This window comes from Solenopsis invicta, chromosome 6 (assembly GCF_016802725.1).
Source record: "Solenopsis invicta isolate M01_SB chromosome 6, UNIL_Sinv_3.0, whole genome shotgun sequence".
NCBI classification, from domain to species: Eukaryota; Metazoa; Arthropoda; class Insecta; order Hymenoptera; family Formicidae; genus Solenopsis; species Solenopsis invicta.
This window is the reverse complement of record NC_052669.1, coordinates 7,784,444-7,797,580: the sequence shown is the minus strand read 5'-3', so window position 1 is coordinate 7,797,580 and position 13,137 is coordinate 7,784,444. Positions and strand designations below refer to the sequence as shown.

At 34.6% G+C, this 13,137-nt stretch overlaps 3 protein-coding genes across 12 annotated transcripts in view; 2 read left to right on the top strand and 1 right to left on the bottom strand.

Annotated features, from left to right (window-relative positions):
• Nucleotides 1-7,881, top strand: part of LOC105196549 (cilia- and flagella-associated protein 52) — a 43,487-nt gene extending 35,606 nt beyond the window's left edge. For 7 of the 8 annotated variants that reach the window (XM_039450153.1, XM_039450156.1, XM_039450157.1 and 4 more), the window contains 10 exons: nucleotides 1,664-1,863; nucleotides 1,929-2,106; nucleotides 2,722-2,971; nucleotides 3,531-3,807; nucleotides 4,269-4,441; nucleotides 4,514-4,662; nucleotides 5,181-5,326; nucleotides 5,489-5,640; nucleotides 6,305-6,867; nucleotides 6,997-7,866. In XM_039450153.1, the coding sequence (XP_039306087.1) occupies nucleotides 1,720-1,863; nucleotides 1,929-2,106; nucleotides 2,722-2,971; nucleotides 3,531-3,807; nucleotides 4,269-4,441; nucleotides 4,514-4,662; nucleotides 5,181-5,326; nucleotides 5,489-5,640; nucleotides 6,305-6,867; nucleotides 6,997-7,250 (2,286 nt within the window). In that variant the 5' untranslated portion in view covers nucleotides 1,664-1,719 and the 3' untranslated portion in view covers nucleotides 7,251-7,866. Of the gene's footprint in view, nucleotides 1-1,663; nucleotides 1,864-1,928; nucleotides 2,107-2,721; nucleotides 2,972-3,530; nucleotides 3,808-4,268; nucleotides 4,442-4,513; nucleotides 4,663-5,180; nucleotides 5,327-5,488; nucleotides 5,641-6,304; nucleotides 6,868-6,996 lie in introns of all 8 variants that reach the window. The other variant, XR_005574957.1, reaches the window with a different exon arrangement.
• Nucleotides 6,863-8,940, bottom strand: LOC105196550 (autophagy protein 12-like). Of its 2 annotated transcripts, none has more exons than XM_011162549.3 (4): nucleotides 8,721-8,940; nucleotides 7,890-8,066; nucleotides 7,666-7,802; nucleotides 6,863-7,590 (listed from the first exon to the last, which is right to left on the bottom strand). In XM_011162549.3, exons 2-4 carry the CDS (start codon nucleotides 8,050-8,052, stop codon nucleotides 7,468-7,470), a joined length of 423 nt encoding a protein of 140 aa, XP_011160851.1. In that variant the 5' UTR covers nucleotides 8,053-8,066; nucleotides 8,721-8,940; the 3' UTR covers nucleotides 6,863-7,467. The 2 variants fall into 2 exon arrangements, with proteins under 2 accessions (XP_011160851.1, XP_011160852.1); XM_011162550.3 differs by having other exon boundaries at nucleotides 8,704-8,855.
• Nucleotides 8,941-9,125: 185 nt separating this feature from the next.
• Nucleotides 9,126-10,949, top strand: LOC105196551 (coiled-coil domain-containing protein 28A). 2 transcript variants are annotated; one of them, XM_026138465.2, is made up of 5 exons: nucleotides 9,126-9,262; nucleotides 9,461-9,638; nucleotides 9,736-9,949; nucleotides 10,252-10,332; nucleotides 10,419-10,949. In XM_026138465.2, the coding sequence occupies exons 2-5, from the start codon at nucleotides 9,483-9,485 to the stop codon at nucleotides 10,616-10,618; spliced, it is 651 nt and encodes a 216-aa protein (XP_025994250.1). In that variant the 5' UTR covers nucleotides 9,126-9,262; nucleotides 9,461-9,482; the 3' UTR covers nucleotides 10,619-10,949. The 2 variants fall into 2 exon arrangements, with proteins under 2 accessions (XP_025994250.1, XP_025994249.1); XM_026138464.2 differs by having other exon boundaries at nucleotides 10,216-10,332.
• The last annotated feature ends 2,188 nt before the right edge of the window (nucleotides 10,950-13,137 follow it).

Below are 13,137 nucleotides of genomic sequence, written 5' to 3'. Positions count from 1 at the left end.
GCAAAGTTCTCTAAACAATGTAATTTTTATCTTTAGAATTCCTGCTCTAAAACTCTTTAATTCTCTTAAGATATATTTTTGTTTATTTTCTATAGATGTTGCAAAAAATATAGATAATAATATTAAATAAAGAAATATGAATAATATGCCGTATCGTTGTATTCAAAGGCATAAAAATAAGAAATATGCGCTGTCGTTAAATTTTTCGAGATTAATGAGGTAAATTTTTATCTCATTATCTCTTGATTTTAATCGAATTACTTAATTCAAGATTAATTAAGTGTTTACAACGATATTAATTCATATATTGGGAATGTGCATACGTTTGAAAAAATCGTGTGCTAACGCCCCCTCCGATATTGTGATCGAAATAAAAAGTAGAAAACCAGGTTACCGAGAACTATAATGCCGATAATCGAAAATATAGTTTCATAAATATACGCTATAATAAATTAAAATATTTAAATATTTAATAGATTTTATAAAATTGAAAAACATTATGAATAATAAGTTATAAATATTGCTTTAATGTTTTTAAATATTTTCTATTTATACAGTTACACTGTTTTTAAACTTTCTGATACGTTACAAAAAAAAAACATTGTTTTAGGCAATAATTTTTTTGTGTTTAATTAAACTGTTTGGCATTTTTTCTTAAAAAAAAAATAAAATAAAATTAGATTCTGACGAAATATACGATTGCAAGAGGTTGACGAGGGTGCATAAGGGTGCGTAAACAATCAATTTATCACCACGGTGACGCTGTTTACGTTGTCTTCAATTACACGGCCTCTAGTATTTCCAGTAATACATTTTATCATAAAGTTGATGAACGAGTTGCGATATGGAGCCCCGGGACCTCGAAACGATCGGAATAATCACGTTTGACGGTTCGTATAGGAGGCAGTATTTTTCATTTCCTCCTTCGTGATTTATTTCAAATGTAGGATTTGATTTTTATGGCATTTGAAACGAATTAATTTAATCAAATAATTAAGTGAATTTAATTTAAAATGGATTAATAAAAAATATAAGATAAGATCAACAAACAAGGTGACATCAAATGACATTTCACTGACATTAACACGTTATTAAAACTTGTTTTTTTTGGAAAGATTAATAAATTTGATCGAGTGAGAGCAGTCAGGTTTAAAGTCGAGAAATGCGAATTTTAAATAATATTTGAATTTCTGAAAAATTTGAAAATAATTATCTGATAAACCGAAAATTTACACATAGTTTATACTTCAAATCTAATTCTTAATGCAATTATTTAATAATCACTTCGTATTTTTTTCGAATACTTTGATGACAATTTCTCTTACAGTATTTCATATAATTTTCCAGAATTTCTAAATTTTTTAGAATTTCTCTGTATAATTTATAATTTTGTCATTTTTTAAATATTTTTTATACGAATTAGAATCCTTTTCGGAAATACCTATAAGTATCTACAATTTCTGATAAAATCTGAAAAGTTCAAGACTCTTTTTTAGATGTTACAAAATGAGAAATCTTAGAATATTTCAAAATTCACACGTATGAAAAATTCCAAGAGAAGATGTAGACTTCTTGATATTTCTGAAAAATGTTCCAATTCGTATAAAAATTCTGTGCAAAATTTTCACTAAGGTATTTTTACACATTTTTGCATTTCTTCAAGGCATAACGAAGAACAGTCTGCGACTGCATCCGGATGAGAAGCATCTTCTCTATCCGATGGGCTACAAGGTTGCCATAAGGAACATCGAAACCGGCGAGCAACGATTCCTCAGCGGACACACGAACAATGTCTCGACACTGTGCGTTTCTCCGTGCGGCGAATACGTCGCTTCTGGTCAAAACAATCATCTCGGTTTCAAGGTGCGTCCTTAATATTCCCGTACGCGATTCAATTACATTCGATTTCATCGATCGCGTCTTCGCAGGCCATGGTAATCGTGTGGAATTATAAGGAGGGCACGATAAAAGGCAGCTACGAGACGCACAAGGTCGGCATCGTGGACCTGTGCTTCACCCGCAACAGCGACTTCCTCGTGAGCCTCGGCGGCAGGGATGATGGCAACGTGGTCATCTGGGACGTTCAGAAGAATTCTCTTATATGCGGTATATTTTTTTCTTAGTCCTTTTAGCGATACTTCGCACAAATCTGCGCGAAGAATTTCAGTACAGGGAAAAGAAGAATATTTTCCCGATAAAAATTTATCTCAGAATTTTTATTAAAACATGGAACTTTTCAGAAACAAATGTGAATTCTGAAATAGTCCAAGAATTCCCATACTATGAAAAATATTTTACAATTTTCAGATTTTATAAAAGTCCATCAAAAATTGCAGAATTTTAGAAATTTTAGAAAAATTAAAAATTTATATAAAGAAGTCTAGAAAAGATGTAAACTTTCACAAATTGTCTAATTCGTATAAAAAAAGTTCAGAAATTTTCTAAAAGTAATAACAAGATTTCCAAAAATTATGAAATTTAGATAAAAATTGTAAAACATTCTGAAATAAATTTGCATCAGGATTTTGTTTTGAGAGATATTTTTGTTTTCGAAATGTAACAAAATGTAAATATTGAAATAAGATAATTATGACATTAATCATAACTTGCATAAAGAAATTTCATATAGTTTTATTGAAAAAAATGTATTAAAATTGTTCAATAATAATTTTCATTGAGTCAACCTGTAAATATACACCAAATACTGATAAACCTCTGCAGGATCGTTCGCCAGCAATGACACGAGTGGCAACGCGTATAACGTTACGAGGACACATCTTCACGGCGAGTGTTTCATTACCTCTGGCGACAGGACGTTGAAGATCTGGCGAATCGAGGCAGAGAAGCGTCGGATCCACGGTCTCGACGTAGAGGTGGGCAAGCTGAAGCGTCTCATCAACTGCGTCGCCGTGGACGAGATGGACGAGATCATCTACTGCGGCACTTCTTCCGGTGATATCATTAAAGCAAGGTCACATAGAGACACCTGTGAAAAAAAATGCATTCGCTACATCTATTACTCAATTAATATCTGCACAGAAGAAGGACATTCTTTTCTGTGCAGATTGTAAAAATATCTTTATTTTCGAAATAGTAAAAAACTTGGAATAAAATTATATAGTGTTAAATTGACATAATTTACTTATACGAAGACATTTTGTTTAGTTTTATTACAAGAAAAATAAAATATCGAAAATATAGAAAATATGATGTCTTAAAATCAAGAATTACAACGTTTAATACTATCATTATCAAAATAATCGTTTTATGCTTTTTAGATGACTATTATAATATTGAAATAAAAATATGAAATATTTTTTGATAAAATTAAGATTATCAAATTCTTAAAAAAAAAATCAAGTTACATATAAGCAAGAATATAATTAAATAGAACAGATATTAATTTCAATTTCATACTCCTTTGTCTTTAATTGCCGTAGCTTTATGCAGTATTTATGATATTTCACATTAATGATATTTCATTCGCCATCTGTCCTCGTTCTTGTTCAATTGTTCCTCTTCTTTCACAGATTGAATCTGCGCGACGATCTGCAGTGCGGAGAGCCAATGCGCTTGCCGGTGATGATCGGCTGCTATTCGAAGATAACGCGCGATCCGAGGAAAATGAAGGTTGGTGAGGGTGATCTATACGCGGGCGGGGTGAGGTGCTTACTGCTTCTGAAGGACGAGAAGTTGGTGGTTGGCACTGGCGACGGTACCATCGAATTGATACAAATAATTATATGTAAAAAGGAGAATCGATCTCACAAGCCATCTAAGTTCCCTAATACGCCTCAAATACTCACGGTAAGTTATTTAACTTACTTTACCCTGGTGAACATTTTTCTCAGAATTTTCATGTGAAACACTTTAGAAATGCTGAGAAAGTCTGTATCTTTTCTTAGAATCTTTCAGAATTTCTATATAATTTTACAATTTTATAGAAAATGTCTGAGATTTTTAATACGAATTCAGAATTCACATATAAATTCACATAAAAATTCTAAGATGTAAATTTTCTCAATATTTCTAAAAAGTGTTCCAATATAAAAAATTCTAAGAGTAATTTTCATCAAGACATAAGCCAATACATTACAAGAAAAAAAGAGAAAACGACTTCGTAATCAACAAAGGAGAAAGAAAAAATAGATATAAAGTTATTGCGATGTAAAGTTACAAAACAAAAATTAATGACGAAAATTAAAGACACAAATGATTTACTGACTGAGATGATTTATGACTGAGATCTAAATTATTTGTTTTATCAGCATCAAAAGGAAACCGTGTGCAGCGCTGTTACGTCCATGGTTCTGCATCTGAACGAATTCTTGCTGGTCGGGACATCCTGGTGCGAAATTTATCAGATTCAACTATCAAATTTTCATATGCGCTTACTCGTTACGTGTCACACCAACTGCATATATAGTATCGCATTCCCACGGTAAGGATATCGAATTTTGCAATATCTATTCCCCGGTTAACCGAATCGATTAACGTCATTCTAATGTCGCAGCAATCATTCAGAGATATTCGCAACAGGCAGTAAAAACGACGTCAGGCTATGGAAACTAGAAAAGCAGAAGGAAATAGTTCGTATCACTGTGGCGAATTTCATTTGCTCCAGTCTACAATTCGCGCGTAATGATCAAATGCTGCTTTCTGGTACGTACAGTTGTAATTATGCAGAATGGTAACAGGTGGGAAAAGAATTTAAGGAATGATTCTAGATAGTAAATTAAGATGCAAATCAAGAATAACAAAATTGTAATTATAGCTTCGTTTTTAATCTTAGGTGTTTAAATATTTATATAAAAAGAGTCCAAAGCAGTGTACATTTACATATTTACAATTAAAAAACAAAACCTTAATCGCAATTTTATTAATCTGTTTTATTTTATTATCTCAGATCATTCCTAAAATTTTCTTTTACCTGTTAACAAAAACCCTATCGAGAATTGTAATAATTTAAACAAACTGTAACTTCTTTATGTCATTCTTCGTGCAATAGTGTGAAATAATTATTAATCTTAATACATTATAATCTTTCATTCATCATAAAAGCTTCCCACTTATATTTCAAAGATTCAACAGTTGCAATTTATTATAATTTTTGTAAAATAATGTACGCTATATCATATCTAAACTGCAGTAAACATTTTTGTTTTGTTTACACGTTTCAGCTTGGAACGACGGCATAATAAGAGCTTTTTCGCCGCATAACGGGGAGTTTTATTTTTCCATTTATAACGCTCACACAAAAGCCGTGTCGACGATTACCGTCACGAGCGACGATTCTACGATGATTAGCGGTGGCTGTGATGGCCAGGTGATTTCCTTCGTTTTCTAAATAGTATTCTTTAACGTCGATTACACGATCGAATCGGATTGACCAATTCTATTCCCGTGGAAAAATTAATATCTCTTTACAATGTATGCGTTACGCTCCAATAAATTTTACCGTGTAACGTGGAATCTATCCAACTTCCAGGTACGTGTATGGGACATAAAAACTGACGTGCGGCGATTGATTAGTGTACTGAAGGAACATCGGAGTCCGATAACGTCTTTGCATATCTCGAGCAACAACGAGGACTTGATCAGTTCGAGTACGGATGGCACGTGCGTTATCTGGGACATAATGTAAGTTTCGCTTTTTTTTTATAAAATATTAAATTAGTATTGTCACCAATCAATTAACAAGTAAAAAATTGAATCAGTCAATGAACAAATAAACACAACTTAATATAATTACATTTTCAAATAAAAAATATTTTAATTAATACAAATTGAACAAGAATGCCTTTTACGGTTGCAGCTTTTAGGCCTTCGTGCTTGTATTGTTTGTGTAATTTTATATACTTTCCTCAAGTTCAATGAACTGCGCGCCGAATTAATTTTCAGTCATAACATAATTCTAAATTGAACAAGATTAAGTAATATCACGTATTATTAAATATTAACCCCTTTCCCCCTGAAAAAACTGTAAAGAAACTTGAGGAAAGTATATAAAATCACACAAACAATACAAGCACGAAGACCTAGCTGCAACCGTAAAAGGCATTCTTGTTCAATTTGCATTGATACAGCAACGATCAAAATATCTCTCTCTACTGTTTTAATTAAATTAGTATAAAAATTAGGTCTAAAAATATCAATTTATTTATAATTTATGATTTTAAAGTTTTATTATTTTAATATTTTTCTTGAACAATCACTTACAATTAATTGTTCAGTGACTGGTGCAATGTACCCTGTAAGAGTAGGCTTTATAATGTGAGAATTTTACCGGGTTTTTTCGTAACAGACGTTGCACCAGGAAACACATTCTCATGGGAAACACTATGTTTATGATGGCGCAATTCACCCCTGACGGTATTCAGATCTTGACATGCGGCACGGATCGGAAGATCGCTTACTGGGAAACTCTGGACGGTTCGTTGGTGCGGGAGATTGAGGGTTCCAGCGCCGGCACGATGAACTGTTTGGACATCAGTCCGGACGGTCGACGCTTTATAACCGGATCCAACGACTGTACCGTCAAGAGCTGGGAGTACGACAGCGCGGATGTCACCCACATTAGCACTTTCCATGCCGCAATAATCACCGCGTGTAAGTTCAGTACGGACGGCAAGCACATAGTGACAGCTAGCGCCGATGGAACAATTATGATTTGGAAATATCCATCTGAGACTTTGGAAGATTCAAAAAGTGTGGATCGGTCAGGAAGAGCAGCTAACTCTATACGTAGCATGCCCGACGAGGATGTGGATAAATTGTTTCAGCAAAAAGCAGAGGATGATGGAAAAAATGTCGTGGCAGAAGATCAGACTGTGAGATCTTCCAAAAAATCTACTTCATCATGTACAAGTAAATATATTATATTCTTAAATGTATTCTTAAGTGTGTAACAAAGTAAAATAGACTTATTAGGCAACATAAACCTTTCGTAATCTTATTGCAACTCACGTTTGTTTATTTAATGGCGATACTTGACAGGTGATCAGAAACCGCTATCAGTTGCGTCTGATCGGAGTAAAGGTTCTAAAAAAGAAACCCGTAAAGAAGAAAGAACGCCCGTTTGCAAATGTGCATCGCGGAGCTCGGTAAGTTCCAAGTCAAGCGCAGGTACACCGAACCGATGCCGATGCAAGGACACAAAGAGCGATAGATCCAGTAAAGCAAGAACAATGGAAAAACTAAAGGAGTCTTCAAATTCAAGTAGCAGAAGATCAATTACGTCAAAGACATAACGCACAATGCTTAGACTGAGACACGAATACATAATTTTAACAAGGATTCTCCTGCAAAATAATGATAAAGTAAAAACCAGGTATCACAATTACATTTCACTAGGTATCAAAATTTATATATATCGTAAATATGAGGTAGAAATTAAAATTATTTCATAATTTATATATTATTCTTTGTTGGGAAAAATTAACTTTGATAAGTTAACCTCAGCGAATCTCAGCCCCATGCTTGACTTTTACAGTAATGTATGACCAACTTTCCGTCGGCACCGTAACAGTCGTACAAGTTCTTGACCGTTTGATCGGGGGCAGGCGCAAACGTCTGATTCACATAGAGAAACTGAAAGGCAAGTATGAATTATTATCACGTTCCCCGATTGTGCTGAAGAGATTGGAAAGAATAATTATGACGTACCAGTCTCTCGTTGGGGTCCAATTTGAGGTACTTCTTTATGAATTCGGAGATCTTTCCGATGGGATTGTCTTGATAGACCGACCACTTCTTCTGCTTCATGATTGGAGCATTAGCAGTAGCTTTCAGCAGTATATCAACTATAAAATTTAAATGTAAACTTTATTTAAATATATACTTTGATATATGTGATGTAAAATTGTATGTGAACAAAGGTGAGAGTGTACTTTTTGCTTTGTCCTTTGGCGCTGTTTGAAGCCCGTTTCGTGCCGCATTTCCCTCAGGAATGGTTTCTAGGCTGGCCGGCGCATCTTCCGTTGTCGAATTTTCTGGCGTTTCTTCAGTCTTTGTATCCATTGTTGTATTGCTTACCTCTTCCTTGGCTGCCATAGCGAATCTTGTATCTGTATAGTAAGAGCAAATTCAATGAAATTGTACATTGACTAGTAAATACATATACAGTCATGATTTCAAGAAAACTTAAATAAAAATCTTTAACCCACATTCTCAATTCACTTGTATCGATAAATGCACATATTTATTTCTAAAATTCTATAGTAGACGTAAACTAAAGTACTTTTATCAATAAAAAGTGAATTGAGAATATGGATCAACATATTACTATTTCTAATAAACAATACATTTATATTTTTAATTAAAGTTTATAGATATAAATTCTTTGTGAATTCCCTGTCACGTTGACGAGCAATTTATTAGTTAAACGCATGTAATTTGCCTTCTTTTTATTGATTTTATTAAGAAAAAAAAAGTATAGGTTATAATGTAATCTCTGGTTACACGATACCCAAAATAATTATCCATTACAAAACCAAACGGAGAATTTTTGCAAAAATGAACAAGTTATACAATAAACCTTCTTATTTCATAAATAACATAGCTTTTTGTTTAATTGCAACTATATTTACGAATTAGAATGACGTTTGTGATTGTACAATACGTCGCCCGCATACACTTCTGTTGAATTAAAATAAGTGCGTATATTCGCGAGTAAAAATAACTATTGTTCTTTTTCTTATTTACCTGATTTTCTTATTTACCTAAAATTATAATAATCTTCCTAATAAGTGCACGCTGCTACTACACACTTTTATCGCAACGTTTTCAACACTCTGCGATATTCCGCGATGCGCAACGCTGTACGCGATCAGCTGATTGCTCCGATCAGCTCCGAGGTTCCGATGCACCGAACAGTCAAAACTTTAAATGCGAAAGCACATGAGTTGCCGAATCACATTTAAAGTTGGATGCGCCTTCATCGTAGATACGTATTCCATCTTCTATCTAGACATTCGTGTATCGTGATTCAAAAGTGACAGTTCCACGACTGCAGGTGAGGTTAATGCGTGCAAGAGGCGAACAGTATGTAAACAATAATAAAGGTTAACACGATATAATCAAATATATATTTAAATATATGTAGTCTTCGATTTCTTCATCAACAGCTCCAATAGAACGTCTAGACCGTAATTGGAAAGCGTGATAATGCAAAGTGTCATTATCAATTGCATTAACGTCGACACATTGCACTGACTGATAAAAATATCATAATCAAGCAAAGCGATTAATCCAGGACATTTAGGTAAATTATTTTATCCTTGACTTGATTGCATTACCTGAAATATAAGACAAAATATATTATTGTAACGCCCACAAGCACAAGTTTCTATTAGAAAAATGAAAACTATTGAATATTTGTCTATTAATAAGGTTAAAAAATGAGTAGTAATAAAATGATAAAAATGAAATAATTATCCTAATCACTCAGCGATTCTTCCAGATACTGCAAGCTTCTCGTCAACATGGTGGAGGAAGCTGGGTGCGGCGAATTGCAGCAGTTGGTTCAAGAGGAGGAATGCGAAGAGCCGCTCGGCCACGGCGGGGAGGCTACGCCTCCGTCGACACCAGCGAGATCTCAACGTCCAAGCAAAGTTGAAGTGCATAATTCCAATGTATCGGTACAATGTCTCACAGTATACAATTGTCTATCCTCATGCTATTACATTGGCGATAATAATTATAACATAATTGTTCTCCTAAATAATATTTTTACAGCAACAAGTATTATGGGAAAATAACGCGCAAACGTCGCCGATTATTAGTAAAGGAAGCTCTGGCCAAGGAACGAGTCAAGGTTCCATGGTATCCAGTCGAGCTGCCAATGCTTCGAGTTATACTGGAAATCAATCTCGATTGACATATCTCAATGAGAAGGAGAAGCAAAGGCCGAATCGGCCGGATCCACCGAGAATTGTAAGACAGCACAAAGGTAATTGCAGCTCCAAAGATACAGAGAATTGTCTTTAATACAATCATTTTTCATCTTTTTTTATCTTAGGTTCTTTTAATCCTATTTCGCTTACTTTCTATTTTACAAATGTATTTATGCTTATATTTTATAAATATATGCATTTTTTTATGTTATAATTATTATGTTATAATTTGTCAATTTTGTTGTGTATGATGATTGTGCCTTATATTTCAGTTCTTTAAGTTTTATATCTTTTGATTTTGTTTTGGCGTTATTATATACAGCCGTGGTGCCATGCAAACACCATTGCTTTCTGTCAGAGGTTCCCGATGTTCGCCATATGGAGCAAGCTTTGCTGCAATTGCTAGAAGACTTTCACAGCGGCAATTTACGAGCATTTGGTTGGTATAGAGCATTTGGTTGGTATAGCGAGCCACGTGTGTGTCAATAAAAAAAAATACTTAACAAGACTGTCAATTATTTGTAGGAAAAGACTGCAGTATGGAACAGATGACGGAAATACGGGAGCAGCAAGAACGTTTGGCCAGACTGCACTTTGAGCTGGGCCAACGACAGGAAGTGGGTAGCGAGCAGTCAGGTCTTCGGCAATCAAGCGCGAATATGCGACATCTGCTTCACCGTCTTCAACAGTTAAGTGTCTGCATAGAAAAGTTGCATAGCAAATGATTACATTATGTTTATTATTACATATACTGTTATAAATTCTTGTAATGATATTCGGAGGGATGTATACCATTATATTGTCATATACAATTTTTATAAAAAATACATGGGTAAATATATATATATATATATATATATATAATATATAGTATAAATATAATCTGTATATAATATAAAGTATTTTATGTTGATCAGCCAGAAGAAAAAGTTGTAATCTTAGGTATATGATTGTTGTATGAACGTATCATGCATACATGAAAAGAAAATGTGAATAATGAAAAAGTAAGGGTTATTATTGAGAAGATATATTACAAATTTGAAACTTTTTTACATAGCTGTGTTCTGCTAATTTACATATCACCACATTTATTATGTACATACTTATAGCGTTTTCGATTGGGATGCACTGGCTGCACTCAATGTCAGGCGCGTGTTCGATTGGCAGTGCCAATGCGCACTTGGCTAGTGTCACGTGTTCGTTTGAACGCACGACACTCGCATAGTGCGCACTAAAGCTGAGTTCGGGAAGCGCGCTATCGGCGCTATTCCGTCATTCTATCTTTATCGATCATTAGACGTAGAATAAGGATAAAACGACACGATAGCGCTGATAGCATGCTACGCGAACACAGCCTAAGTGGCACGAGATATTTTGACCGTGCCAGTTCAGTGCACTGGATGCGTGCAAGCATCAGTGCATTATTGTAAGCAATAACGAACGAAGTTTCAAATTTGAAAAAATGAACAATCCGGATTTAGATCTTTTTAATATTTTGGAGACATTTTTGGAATCTTCTTCTAGTTCAAGCGAGGAAGAAGAAATAATTGCAATCTTCCGAACTAGAAGAATGATTCCAAAAACTGTAAATTATGTAGCATGTGTGAAAATAATGGATAATGACACCGTAAGTGTTATATCTTTTATACAAGTACATCGATTTTATACCTTTTTTAAAATATAATTAATTACTTGATGTAATAAAATAGCATTTTTTTAATGATTATATACTATTTAATTACATAGTAAAAATCATTACTTACTGAGCACGAGATTACTTTTTCGAGGTTACTTTTTTCTTTTTCGCGTGATCTATTATAATTAACTCAACTTGACACTTGCACTGAAAATTTGGGCGTGTTCTTTTGCATTTGCATTATTCAGTGCAACTCATGGAACTTGTCCAGTATTGGCGTGAACTGAGTGCGCACTTTTTTTCAATCGAAAACGCTATTAGTATAAATTAGTTCGGTCCGTTTTCAAATGATGGCTCTGGATTCCGGTGGTTTCAGAGAGGTTAGACATCTGTTAATAATATTCAGTACATATCGCTTTGAGTTTCGTACAAAACCCCTGTTTTTTACTGTGTTGAATATGTCAACTTTTGTATTAACTAAGCAGCATTTGCGGGAGGTTTTAGTTTTCTGTTTTAATTGGAAGAAAAGCGCAGCTGAAGCGCATCGAATGCTGGTAGAAGTTTATGGTGACAATGCTCCAACTGATAAATCATGTAGGGAATGGTTTCGACGTTTCAAGAATGGTGATTTCAGCGTTGAAGACAAGCCTCGCTCTGGACAGCCAAAAAAATTCGAAGACAAAGAATTGGAGGCATTACTCGATGAAGATCCGAGTCAAACGCAGGAAGAGCTTGCAGAATCATTGGGGGTTACGCAACCAACAGTTTCCGTACGATTGAAATCCATGGGAATGATTTTCAAGCAAGGCAATTGGGTGCCTCATGAATTGAAACAGAGAGACATTGAAAGGCGATTTTTCACTTGCGAGCAGCTGATTCAAAGGCAACGTAGAAAGGATTTTTTATATCGGATTGTGGCGGGGGGTGAGAAATGGATATTCTACGATAACCCCAAGAAGAAAAAATACTACACTAGATGCGGTCAATCGTTGTCATCGACCTCAACATCAACACCAAAGCCGAATATTCATGGTTCGAAAGTGATGCTGTGTATCTGGTGGGACCAAAGGGGTGTTGTATACTACGAGTTGCTACAACCTGGCGAATCCAGTACGGATGATCGGTATAGGCGACAATTGATTCGTTTGAGCCGTGCATTACGAGAAAAACGGCTGGAATACGAGGAACGACATGACAAAGTTATTCTGCTACATGATAACGCTCGGCCTCATGTCGCAAAAGTCGTCAAAACTTATTTGGAAACACTCAAGTGGGATATTTTACCGCACCCGCCGTATTCGCCGGACATCGCTCCATCTAATTACTGGTTATTCCGACGGATGCAGCACGATTTGGCAGGACACCGGTTTACTTCTTTCGCAGAAATCGAAAATTGGTTCCTAACTTGGATCGCTTCAAAAGACAAAACATTTTTTCGAGATGGAATTCGAAAATTGCCTGAGAGGTGGGGCAAAGTAGTAGCCAGTGATGGACAATACTTTGATTAATCTGTTCATTCAATTTGTTCTGAAATAAATGCATTTTTGACCACAAAAAACGGACCGAATTAATTTATACTCCCAATATTATTATTCTATAAAAGTTTAT

Coding starts and splice junctions, on each gene's coding strand:
- LOC105196550 (XM_011162549.3), bottom strand. CDS start 8,052: ATGGCAGCCAAGGAAGAGGTAAGCAATACAACAATGGATACAAAGACT. Junction 7,803..7,889: donor GCCAAAGGACAAAGCAAAAA/GTACACTCTCAC, acceptor TAAATTTTATAG/TTGATATACTGCTGAAAGCT. Junction 7,591..7,665: donor TGGACCCCAACGAGAGACTG/GTACGTCATAAT, acceptor CTTGCCTTTCAG/TTTCTCTATGTGAATCAGAC.
- LOC105196551 (XM_026138464.2), top strand. CDS start 9,483: ATGGTGGAGGAAGCTGGGTGCGGCGAATTGCAGCAGTTGGTTCAAGAG. Junction 9,639..9,735: donor TGCATAATTCCAATGTATCG/GTACAATGTCTC, acceptor ATATTTTTACAG/CAACAAGTATTATGGGAAAA. Junction 10,333..10,418: donor CGGCAATTTACGAGCATTTG/GTTGGTATAGAG, acceptor AATTATTTGTAG/GAAAAGACTGCAGTATGGAA.